General features: G+C 35.9%; 1 protein-coding gene across 2 annotated transcripts in view; it reads right to left on the minus strand.

Annotated features, from left to right (window-relative positions):
- The window catches only part of msraa (methionine sulfoxide reductase Aa), a 71,939-nt gene continuing 58,422 nt past the window's right edge, over positions 1–13,517 (minus strand). The window contains exons 6-7 of one of the 2 annotated variants that reach the window (XM_016470744.1): positions 4,696–4,774; positions 178–254 (exon numbers count right to left, since the gene is read on the minus strand). In XM_016470744.1, the coding sequence (XP_016326230.1) occupies positions 4,697–4,774 (78 nt within the window). In that variant the 3' untranslated portion in view covers positions 178–254; position 4,696. Of the gene's footprint in view, positions 255–4,695; positions 4,775–13,517 lie in introns of both variants that reach the window. The other variant, XM_016470743.1, reaches the window with a different exon arrangement.

Raw genomic sequence — 13,517 nt, forward strand, 5'->3', positions numbered from 1 at the left:
GGGCTAATTTTCATTTTTAGGTGAACTATCCCTTTAAGGCAAGTCAATATAAATTTGTTCAATCACAGGACAGGAGAAGCATGTTAATTTTTACTCTTCCATCCTATTGGGCAGGAGACCCCGGTGCCGCCCAGTCCACAGTAGCCGTTGGGGTTCTTGCTGAGGTACTGCTGGTGATAGTCTTCTGCATAGTAAAACTCCTTAGTCATTGCTATTTCTGTGGTGATGGCTCCAAAACCCTCTTCAGTCAGCACCTGATGACAGAAGGCCATTTATGATCAATATACAGTGACATTTAGCATATTTGAGCACATTTAACCTCATGAGATCAGTGTAATTTTGTTGTAGCCTTAAGTGAAGTTCATATATTAGAACAAAATAGAAGAATAAAATGAAATCAAGCTTTTTTGTTTTAAGTCTTACTTATGTTAAATGTTGAAATCAAGGTTTCCTTTACTAAAAAAAAGTCATAAGTTAATTTTTTTTATAACAATTGTCCATTGTCTCTGACCTTTAGAAGTAAACAATCTATTTTTGTCTTTGTAGCTTTAAGATCTTTTTATATATATATAAATATGTATATGTATTACATTATTGTAAAGCCTACAGGAATAAACTTTTTAACATTAGTATAATAATTAATAACTTTTAGGTTTGGCTATATTATTCTGTGATGTTTAATATCCTGGTGTTCTCTTCCAGGCCCATAGTAGATCCTTTGTGAAGCAGTACAGCATTCATTTAGTGAGAGACCCAGAAAAAGGGAGTAATGGGGATTTCTAAATTGAGAGGGAAGGGCAGATGTTCACTTCTCATTCCAGATGTTGAAAGTAGTCCGTTAGGAGGATTATGGGAAGGATGAGTACCCTGCTCTCCTAATGCCTGAGGCCACTCCAATGATCCCCGCAGCATCCACGGCTTCCACATGGCTGGTGCGTGGAGTCTATATTGATCTGCCCCCGTTTGTCTCTCTCTCTCAGTCAGAGTTTGATTGTTTGGGGTCGATGAGAGACAGCAGTGGGACTGTGGCTTTTGTGAAACTAAGAGATCACTGCACCTGATTACCTTTCCACAACCCACCTTCACCTGTGGACAGTCTGACCCAAGGACTGAACTTAACTGAAATTAATAAAACAGATAGTTGTGATGCTGAATTAAATATATAATTTTAATATAATTTATAATATTAATGTAATATATATGTTAACACAATTTGAAAAGTTTGATTTAAAAGACATTTTATTTTTTACCACAGACTAATAACATAAAAGCATTTTATTGCCATCATTTATTAAAGCTCCACTTTGTATTGTGGTCAACAACATCCCTTGGTAAATGACTGTACCACACTGCCTCAGTTGGCTTAATGTTCTAGAGTCCTCTGCCTTTCCCATCTTTGGGGAAAAAAAGTGCACACAACAACTTTCTCAATTCTTGACACTGTGACACCTGACACGCTTTAGTGCAGAATTACACACTGAAAAAGCACCATTTCTGCACCTAGTTTTGCTTGCAATAGTGCTTAGCAACTTTTTCTGTCACCAACCTTTCCCATTCTCTAACCCTTTCTCTCTGTCTCTGCGTCTCAGTGCCTGTGTGAGAGGGAGGGTTGATTCTGTGAAGGAACCTGCCAACTACCACATTTTGCTGACCATCTTGCTTGTCTCGCTGTCTTTTTATAAAGTCCTAGCAAACCCTGTACATCCATCCATCCATCAGGTGCCCTGAGGGGCCACAGGGAGCTCCGCCAGTGAAGACAAATTAATACAGGTTCAACTGGAAGGCATGTGGGCAAAATGTGCCTGCTTTCACCAGATGAAAAATTTCATCCTGTGCAGAAAATTGAGGTTGTCACGGAATTTGAAGAAAACGCTTACAATTTAAAAAATTGACACCTGCTGACAAGACCAGCATGCATTTCCATGCTGGCCCAGGCTGATTTATTATAGTTAGAAAAAATGGTTTGGTGATGCTGGTGGATCTTAAAGTTAAGCCAGACTAATTATAGTGGTCTTTTCTGACGTGTGGATACTTCTGAAAATAATACATGAGATGTTTCTTTTAGAGATGCACAGGTTGCGAACCAAATTGTGACTATATGAGACAAAAAAAAACCTTGTGAGAATAATTTAAAATCTATTCAAGAAAAAAAGTTTTTTGCATCTATGTGAGATATATATATTCTCATACGTGTTTCCTGCACGTAACAATGAACACAGCGTGCCACAACGCCACAAAAGACTCTTATCCAACCAGTTATTTTTAATGAGTCGGTCAAAAAGATTCATAAAACAGGTCTCAAATTCGTTGTGCAAGTTATTGTTCTGAATCAGATCCACTGAATCAGTGAATCATTTAAAGCTGATACTGAGTTCACAACTGACTTTCTCACTGAACTGAGTCATTTTTATTAAAAAAAAAAAAAAGAATTGTTAAGTGCAATTTAGTACTAACTTTAACTAACAAGAGCATTTATTATTCTTGTAAATGTTAATTTCTACAAATACTTCTATATTTCTTTAAAAATGTTGTACATATTAACATTACTACATTATTAACTAAAAATAAACAATAGTATTTTTTATCAATGAACATCAATCAAGATTAATAAATGCTGAAAAAAAAATGTATTATTTATTATAAATTATTTGTTTATTTGTCATGTTAATGTATGAATATATTATTATTATAAAGTTAAGAAAAATATTATTATATATTATATTATTAGTATTACATACATAAAAACACATAAAAATCAATATTGCATGTCTACACTCTCAGAAAAAAGATACAAAAGCTTTCAATGGTGTGAAGATCTTTCAAAAGATACACCTTTGTACCTAGTAACTTAAATGTGCATAATAGCACCTAAAGTGTACATATTAGTACCTTTTTGAAAGGGTTTTGCCCTAGTGAACCCATGAGTGTAGTTTCTGCTGGTGAAATAGTTCTCTGCTATCTTATCTCTTTCTGTTTTGAGTCAGTAAACCCATCTGACAAAGCCTAGCAATGCCTTCACACTGGCTAAATAACACAGCACGAGTCAACCACCGCTCTCAACGGTCAAGTGCCAACCGGCAGCTGGCCAAGCTGGCATTGGCCAAATGCAGCAAATCCCAGCACAGGGTCTGGCTCCACCCATCAACATACCATCAGCAGCTCACTCCAACACATGTGCGGCTATTAGCAGGAACAGTCACCAAGGAGACGTGCTGTTGGGCAGCGTGGCACGGTTTTGTGCTATCTGAGAGAAGGGGGATATGACCAATTTACTGATAATGGCATATCAAGATGTCAATTTCCATTTCTACCTTTTGGAACACAGATACGAACAGCTGAAGCAAGAACCTCCCTTAAAACAGACCAGAGCTGTGAGCCAAGAGCCTGTAATAATGGAGAACGTTAAGATGAGTTTAATTTATCAGGTTCATTTAGGAAACAGGAAGTATTATTACACTCGGTCTGGAATACTTGATTTTTGATTGGTCTATCATGCCTCTTGTATTCACTACACATTCTATTTTCATGCAACTGCAAGAACATCTAATTGGTGCCATCTTTTTAGAAAGAAATTAATACTTTAATTCAGTAAGGATGCATTAAAGTGACAGTAAAGACTTGCATTATTCCAAACAATTCAGTTATTTTGAACACTCTATTCATCAAATAATCCTGAAAAAATGTTTAGAATACAGTTAATGCTCAGAAATTTTTCTTAAGCACCAAAGTAGTATATTAGTATGATTTCTGACGGATCATGTGACACTGAAGTAATGCTGACAAATTCAGCTCTGCGATCACAGGAATAAATTACTTTTTTTTTTTATTATATATATATATATATATTAGTGCTGTCAAACGATTAATTGCGATTAATCACATCCAAAATAAAGGTTTTTGTTGACATAATATATGTGTGTGTACTGTGTATATTTATTATGTATATATAAATACACATATACAGTATATATTTTGAAAATATTTACAGGCATATATTTATATTCATATAATTTATATTATATATATATAAATATATTTAGTATAAAAACAACACATTTCTCTTAAATATATACATGCATGTGTGTGTATTTATATATACATAATAAATATACACAGTACACACACATATATTGCGTAAACAAAATTTTTTATTTTGGATGCGATTAATCATTTGACAGCACTAATATATATATATATATATATATATAAAATCTATTTTACATTTTAATATTTCACAATATTACTTTTACTGTGTTTTTGCTTTAAAAAAATCTTACATTAATTTACTTTAACCTAACGTAATCTCATACACACTGTATATGGATGTGAAGTGAATTGGAATGCAGCTACTGTAAGATCTCAGGTTTATTTGTGCTATTGTTTACCTCTTTCCTTTCTCTGTGGAGAATTTACTGAGCTTTATGTGCCTTTGATGTGGAGAACAACATTCAAATTAGCTCGCGGAACGCAATTATTTAATTCCTTGAAGAGGATTCATTTTTTATAGCTGCTGAGCACAAGGAATGTAAATAATGTCCGGTTCTTTGATTTGAAACTGCTGGGAGGGCGAATGAATAAACAGCATAGAGATGTCGCCAGGTTTATTCTCTTTATCCTTTTGTTTCAGCCTGACTCTAGCCTACAATTGAGCTTCTCAGTCTGGCTCAGGGTCTCTGGTCTGTCGTTATTGTTCACCTCATCCTTTTGTCCTTGAGCTCCTTGAGTGGCCTTGATGTCGAAACGGCCATTCAAAACCAGCAAATGGTTTCATTCTCTGAGGAAGAGACGTTTTTATATGAATCAAACATGGAACATGTCACAAGTAGAAAATGTTGAATGCTTTGACATGAAATCAGTGGGAATCATATAGTGCGGTGAACAAAGTTAACCAAGTCAATTTACTTTAATTCCTGTCTTTGTGTATTAATAAAAGACAGAACTAAATCCCTCCTATTATATTTAATGAAGCTGTCTAGACTGGACACATCCATTGTGGCACTTTCATTTGACAGTCACCAACTTTTTTTCTGGTCTCCAATCTACGAATCTGCGTCATTTATTTTTGTTGCTTTTTTTGCTTATGTATATGCAATTTTTCCAACACTCATCAATCATAATAATAATTATATGAGTGATTTTTTTATACTAATAGATTAATAAGGTTAAACTATTGTGCTGAAACCATAATATCTGATTGGTATATCTTGGTCTGATCTGGTCTTTTTTAGTGATTATTTGCAGCTTCTATGCTTCCAGTGTAGACAGACTGAAAACCGTTGCGATGCGTAGTAGTGTCTAGTGTGGGCAGCATATGGTTCTGTTTTTTAGTGGGGCCCGTCTGTAAGACAGATCTACTTCAATCAGCAGACACAAAGAGAGAAAGCCACACTGGCTGGATGAGTTTCTCTCTGCATTTCAGTTCTATCTTTTATTCATTTGTGCACTTATTCAATCAGATCTTCATTATGCCACATGCTTCCCATGGTCAGGGGTCACTCTGCCTCCAGGGAGCATGCGGTTCACCCCACCCATGAGTGATGCTCAAGTCATGCGGCTTCAGAAAGGGGGTCATCAGCCTACAGGGAACCAGAGTCCTCCAGAACAAAGAGGCTAGACAAACACGATCGGCAGACAAATGCACAGGGCCTGATTCCAGTGACCTCATGCAAAGGCTGTTTAGTTCAAAGAATGAAGACAAAGACCTTTAGCTTCACTCTAAGGGACACCGTGATGGATGATGTCAACGCTGACCACATGCGACACATCAGTTCGTTTGACTGGGGATAAAATGCAAATGACCGTTATTTTGGTTCTGCATGAACTCAAATGATGTTTTATCTTTTATACGAATCTCAGAATTCAAACAGGGTCTAGAAAAGAATACAGTCTACATTGTGATTAACCAAAAAATTAGGAAAGTACTATTAAAAATAGGACTTCAAACAAAAGACATGAGGCCTAGCGCTTCGGATGCTAATAAAAAAACTCAAATGTCAGGAGTGAAATGATTACGGAGTCATCTCTGAAACATGCAGTGGTGCTGAGCTGTTTGGTGACACGTTCCTGTGTTTTGTTTGCACGCTGCTAAAATTCAGACTAATTAATTTGCGTGTCAGACAGAGCAGTCATTTGGTATGCAAATACCTGCATGTCCTGGTTAAGCAAAAAAATAAAAAATGTGAGTCAAAGATAAGGAGCCTTATTTTTTGGTGAAGCAATTTCAGACGGAAGAACTATAAAATTAGAGGGCAGGAAAAAGCTAGGTGTCATAAAGCTAGTATTGAATTAGCAAGAGGAATATTAGAGGCAAAGACTAAACACTTTTCGAGGTGATATACACACATACTCCAAATTATCCCTTTAAAGGAATAGTTCACTTAAATCTTTTTGTCATTATTTACCCATCCTCCAAACTCGGATGTTTTTATCTTTTACAGTGGATAATAAAGGCATAAAATCTCCAAAGAAACGTCATGCAACTCTTTTTCGTCATAGTGCCATGCTTGAATTCACTGAGCTCTTTATAAATGCACATTGCATGGCTTAATAATTAAGAGATGTGTCCCAAAACGTTCATCCATATAGTACTTATATATGTAAATGTAAATGATGACAGAATTTTCACTTTTGGTTAACCAATTCTTTAATACCTCTTCCATTTGTTCATTAATGCAACCCTATTTTTTTAATTTTTTTTTGCACATAAAAATGAGTTACAGGTCTTTGCGTAGAAGCATTCATTCTTAGAAACATTGATCTCCAGAACTGAGGTCACTTGTTTACAGTACAGACACAAATTACAGATTTTTCTTCTAAAAATGAAAATTCTGTCATCGTTTACTTAAATAAATGTGAGTAGCCTAAAATTACTTCTAATTATTGCCACATTTATATCACACAGATTACTTGAAATAAAGGCCTTTGAGCCACACAGCTTGGTAAGTGGGGATTCCAGGACATGGCATGTTATTTTAAGCAGGTTTTGTGTGCATTCTGGGACCTGTGACCGCTATGTACTTAGCATTCCGCCACCTTCCGATTTAAAAATTAAAGGGATAGTTCAACCAAAAATTTTGTCTTTTATTACTCACCCTTATGTCTTTCCTCCTAACCTGTAAGACCTTCATTTATCTTCGGAACACAAATTAAGATATTTTTGATGAAATCCAAGAGCTTTCTGACCCTACATAGAGAGCAATGCAACTGACACGTTCAAGGCCCAGAAATCGTTAAAATAGTCCATGTGACATCAGTGGTTCAACCGTAATTTTATAAAACTACGAGAATACTTTTTGTGTGCAAAGAAAACAAAAAATGAGGGCGAAAACAACACTGTATGGATGAAAAACCCAGAGACATCCATCAAAACATCTTTTTTGTGTGTTCCACAGAAGAAATAAAGTAATTCAGGTTTGGAACAGCATGAGGCAAAATGTGTCCAATATATTTTTCTATGACAAAATAAGCAGTGTTATAGAGAATACGCATGGATTCTAAGGGTGGAGGTATTTATGCATTGTAAGGTTAAAAGTGGTTGGCTTGAGAGTGCATGCATGTGTTTTTGTGTGATTGTGCTGGGTTTGCCCTTGAGATCAGGGTCTGTGTCTTTGAGAACGCATCCACTGGCACTGAGACTGGCATAGCTGGTGAGGAAGGTGGCACCGTTCATTTCCTGGCAGCTCTGTGCTTCTGTCCATACTGATGTTTAGGGCTATGTGCTCGCCTGTGCCAAAAATCTGTTCTATAGCATTTGTTGAGGTCTCTTGAGGATATCATCATGAAGGAAAATGAAACCTGGATTGTCTGCAGCCGCTAGAAGTACAGCGAGGGGAGGAAATGGGACGGGAAGATCAGTGGTCAGATGGTAAACAGGGAAGGCAAACCCATAAAGACAGCCAGCCATCTGATCTGGAAACAGTAGTTCTGTCATGCTGGAATGTTGGCATAAATGTTCTCTGAAGCTTTGGGTTTGTGGGGGTTTAATTATGCTTCCGATGAAACTGGCGTAAATAATCATACAGTTTCTCTGGACGTGTTAGAATCTCTTTATGAGATGCAATGTGTCAAACTATGAGGTGTAAAATACAGCAGGAGAAGAGAAGTGAAATTAATTTTTACAGTTTTAGGTTTTAGTCACAGTTTTTGTATTTTGCCGAAAAATATCCATTCAATTTAGTCTATATTTTTTCATGTCATATTCAGTTTAACAACAATTTGACTACATTGGAATCTAAGTTTAGTTATGTAAATAACATTTTAATTGATGAGAAAGTGCATATGAAAATATTTATATATTTAAATATTTAAATAACACTGGACGAGATGAGATAATAACAAAAGAACAGATAACAATGGTATTTTATCATTTTTTATCCATATTTGCCACATTTGAGCTATTTTTACTAAAATTTGACTAAAATAGCATCTATTTTTAATCATCCAAAATAACTTGAATAAATTCAGTTTATGAAAAAGTGCAAAATTAAACCAAATATTTAACATAATTCATCTATCAATTTAAACACATTTTCAGAGTTTGTTTGGACATTAAAAATTTTAAAAGAGTTTTTGTCTTTTGACAAAAATATCCTGGAAATGTATTCTTCGAATTTGTATTTATATATATTTATGCATTTTACTCAATTTTACTACAGTTTGACAAAAATGTAGACAAAAAAATAATCCTAAATTAATGTAGAAATGTAAAACACTGGAAGGGAGGATGGGAAAAGAAGAGACCAAAACAATAAAACAGATGAGATGAGATTAAACAAGACAACTGATGACAATTGTTAGAGAACGGACAAGACAAGAGCAAACAAGACAGGAAAAGTAAAGAAAGATTAGAAAAGATGAATTTGGCAAGAGAAGAGAAGAGAAGAGAAGAGAAGAGAAGAGAAGAGAAGACAGATTACAATGACTAAAAGCAGAGAAGTGAAAAGATGAGGCGATATCACAACTATAAAAATTATTTGATTCGATGATGCACACTGAGAAGCCAATAAATGACAATTGTTAGAGACAAGAACATGCAAGAGGAGAAAAAAAAGATAAAATGAACCAAAATGAGATGAGACAAGAAGAGAAAATGACAATGGTCAGCAGCGGGGAGCAGGAGAGAGGGCCGGGTCGAGGATCAGAGAGCGGCACACTGAGGAAGGCAGGACACAGGAAGCGAGAGCAGCACTGAGCAAAGAAAGTTCAGTTTGTTACTAAAGCAATTTCAAGACAGATTTGGCCGGCAGATGGTTGGCAGCGCTGTGTTTGTTAAACCAACTGGTCGGGTACATTAGGATGTCGGGGAGCAGCATGCATTGCGTCTCCATTTAGAACAGTCACACATGGGGGAGGGGAAGAGGGGGTGCCGGCCTGGCAAGCTGGTCAGGAAATAACGGGAGCGGTCGCAGAGCGGCTGAGGGAAAAGCTAATTAGCCCACACATGGCCCGCAGTCACACACACAGACACACACTCTATAATGGGACTTATATGTTTGACACCTCACACGGATGGAGAGACCTAGAAAACACTCGGCCTCCTTCCACATTCCATTTACTCTTATCAGTCTACTGCAGTCTGATCTGGCCCGTCATTTCTCTCGCTCGATGTGTTTCTTTCGCTTTCTCTGTCTGTCTGTTCTTGTAGCTGTCAAAAACATTGGCATGGGCCCTTGATGGCAAAATATACTGGCATTGGCAAACCAGGGTTATTATCATTAACTAAAACTAAAACTATTAAACACTGTTTTGTTAATTGAAATAAAGTAATATTTTATATTTAGTTTATATTAAAATAAAATATAAATATACAATTAAAATCTTGAAAATTAGAAATGTTGCCTTGGGAACTAACTGAAATAAGTAAAGGTTGAAGAACTAAAATTACTGGAAAACAACAACAAAAAAACTAAAACTGAATAAATTAAATATAAATAAATTAAACTTAAACAGTAATATTATAAAAAGGGGATGAAAATGTAAAAAAAAAAAGTAACATTTAACAAGATTACTAAAAGTAACCTAAATGAAAATTAAACTGTAAATAACACTAAAATAACACTGCGGCAAACTAGTGAATTGTGTCAAATTTTATAGCGCAGTTCTATGTGTATGCCTAAAATCTAATATTTGACACAAACAATAAAAAATGCTGCTACTCTAACCAACAATGGTTCATGTCAAGAACATTTTTGAAAATAGTTTTACTATTTTTTAAAGGATTATTTGACCCAAATATAAAAATTCTCACAACATTTAACAAGAAATGTAACATATTTATAAATTTTAGTGCTGTCAAACGATTAATCGCGATTAATCGCATCCAAAATAAATGTCTTTGTTTACATGATATATGTGTGTGTACTATGTATAATCGTGTATATATAAATTACTGTGTTAAGACATGCTGAAGTTGTGTTTGGTCTCGTACTCTATCACATACCTTGTCAGTGTCGTGCGCTTGCTTAGCCCTTTGTTGTGATAAACAGTAAAGTGTGTTCAAGCGCTAGCAAAAGACAGTGTAAAGAAATACTCTTTGAGAGAAACAGTCAATCAGCGGAAGTTAAAAGCAGATGGTAAGTGTATTTATTTCTTGTCTCATTAGTGTTTAGCGCAGTTGTCATTGCTAGGAAACGCTTGTTTTGTTTACTGTGTTGAGACCTGCTGAAGTTGCGCTTGGTCTCATACTCTATCGCATACCTTGTCAGTGGTGTGCGCTTGCTTAGCCCTTTGTTGTGATAAACAGTAAAGTGTGTTCAGCTGAATTAAATTTCCGTTTTGTCAAACGGGTATAAAAAAAGGTTAGTATACCGTGGCAGCATTCGTGTGACGCCCTCCTCGTGTGAAGACCGAAGAGTGTAAAGATCATCAACTCTATCGTGCGACTCCACCGTGTATTGTTTGGACATTAAAAATTTTAAAAGAGTTTTTGTCTTTTGACAAAAATATCCTGGAAATGTATTCTTCGAATTTGTATTTATATATATTTATGCATTTTACTCAATTTTACTACAGTTTGACAAAAATGTAGACAAAAAAATAATCCTAAATTAATGTAGAAATGTAAAACACTGGAAGGGAGGATGGGAAAAGAAGAGACCAAAACAATAAAACAGATGAGATGAGATTAAACAAGACAACTGATGACAATTGTTAGAGAACGGACAAGACAAGAGCAAACAAGACAGGAAAAGTAAAGAAAGATTAGAAAAGATTAATTTGGCAAGAGAAGAGAAGAGAAGAGAAGAGAAGAGAAGAGAAGAGAAGAGAAGAGAAGAGACAACAGATTACAATGACTAAAAGCAGAGAAGTGAAAAGATGAGGCGATATCACAACTATAAAAATTATTTGATTCGATGATGCACACTGAGAAGCCAATAAATGACAATTGTTAGAGACAAGAACATGCAAGAGGAGAAAAAAAAGATAAAATGAACCAAAATGAGATGAGACAAGAAGAGAAAATGACAATGGTCAGCAGCGGGGAGCAGGAGAGAGGGCCGGGTCGAGGATCAGAGAGCGGCACACTGAGGAAGGCAGGACACAGGAAGCGAGAGCAGCACTGAGCAAAGAAAGTTCAGTTTGTTACTAAAGCAATTTCAAGACAGATTTGGCCGGCAGATGGTTGGCAGCGCTGTGTTTGTTAAACCAACTGGTCGGGTACATTAGGATGTCGGGGAGCAGCATGCATTGCGTCTCCATTTAGAACAGTCACACATGGGGGAGGGGAAGAGGGGGTGCCGGCCTGGCAAGCTGGTCAGGAAATAACGGGAGCGGTCGCAGAGCGGCTGAGGGAAAAGCTAATTAGCCCACACATGGCCCGCAGTCACACACACAGACACACACTCTATAATGGGACTTATATGTTTGACACCTCACACGGATGGAGAGACCTAGAAAACACTCGGCCTCCTTCCACATTCCATTTACTCTTATCAGTCTACTGCAGTCTGATCTGGCCCGTCATTTCTCTCGCTCGATGTGTTTCTTTCGCTTTCTCTGTCTGTCTGTTCTTGTAGCTGTCAAAAACATTGGCATGGGCCCTTGATGGCAAAATATACTGGCATTGGCAAACCAGGGTTATTATCATTAACTAAAACTAAAACTATTAAACACTGTTTTGTTAATTGAAATAAAGTAATATTTTATATTTAGTTTATATTAAAATAAAATATAAATATACAATTAAAATCTTGAAAATTAGAAATGTTGCCTTGGGAACTAACTGAAATAAGTAAAGGTTGAAGAACTAAAATTACTGGAAAACAACAACAAAAAAACTAAAACTGAATAAATTAAATATAAATAAATTAAACTTAAACAGTAATATTATAAAAAGGGGATGAAAATGTAAAAAAAAAAAGTAACATTTAACAAGATTACTAAAAGTAACCTAAATGAAAATTAAACTGTAAATAACACTAAAATAACACTGCGGCAAACTAGTGAATTGTGTCAAATTTTATAGCGCAGTTCTATGTGTATGCCTAAAATCTAATATTTGACACAAACAATAAAAAATGCTGCTACTCTAACCAACAATGGTTCATGTCAAGAACATTTTTGAAAATAGTTTTACTATTTTTTAAAGGATTATTTGACCCAAATATAAAAATTCTCACAACATTTAACAAGAAATGTAACATATTTATAAATTTTAGTGCTGTCAAACGATTAATCGCGATTAATCGCATCCAAAATAAATGTCTTTGTTTACATGATATATGTGTGTGTACTATGTATAATCGTGTATATATAAATTACTGTGTTAAGACATGCTGAAGTTGTGTTTGGTCTCGTACTCTATCACATACCTTGTCAGTGTCGTGCGCTTGCTTAGCCCTTTGTTGTGATAAACAGTAAAGTGTGTTCAAGCGCTAGCAAAAGACAGTGTAAAGAAATACTCTTTGAGAGAAACAGTCAATCAGCGGAAGTTAAAAGCAGATGGTAAGTGTATTTATTTCTTGTCTCATTAGTGTTTAGCGCAGTTGTCATTGCTAGGAAACGCTTGTTTGTTTACTGTGTTAAGACATGCTGAAGTTGCGTTTGGTCTCGTACTCTATCGCATACCTTGTCAGTGTTGTGCGCTTGCTTAGACCTTTGTTGTGATAAACAGTAAAGCGTGTTCAAGCGCTAGCAAGAGAGTGTAAAGAAATACTCTTTGAGAGAAGCAGTCAATCAGCGGAAGTTAAAAGCAGATCGTAAGTGTATTTATTTCTTGTCTCATTAGTGTTTAGCGCAGTTGTCGTTGCTAGGAAACGCTTGTTTTGTTTACTGTGTTGAGACCTGCTGAAGTTGCGCTTGGTCTCATACTCTATCGCATACCTTGTCAGTGGTGTGCGCTTGCTTAGCCCTTTGTTGTGATAAACAGTAAAGTGTGTTCAGCTGAATTAAATTTCCGTTTTGTCAAACGGGTATAAAAAAAGGTTAGTATACCGTGGCAGCATTCGTGTGACGCCCTCCTCGTGTGAAGACCGAAGAGTGTAAAGATCATCAACTCTATCGTGCGACTCCACCGTGTA

The sequence above is a fragment of the Sinocyclocheilus anshuiensis genome, unplaced genomic scaffold (assembly GCF_001515605.1).
Source record: "Sinocyclocheilus anshuiensis isolate Anshui unplaced genomic scaffold, SAMN03320099.WGS_v1.1 scaffold2322, whole genome shotgun sequence".
NCBI lineage: Eukaryota > Metazoa > Chordata > Actinopteri > Cypriniformes > Cyprinidae > Sinocyclocheilus > Sinocyclocheilus anshuiensis.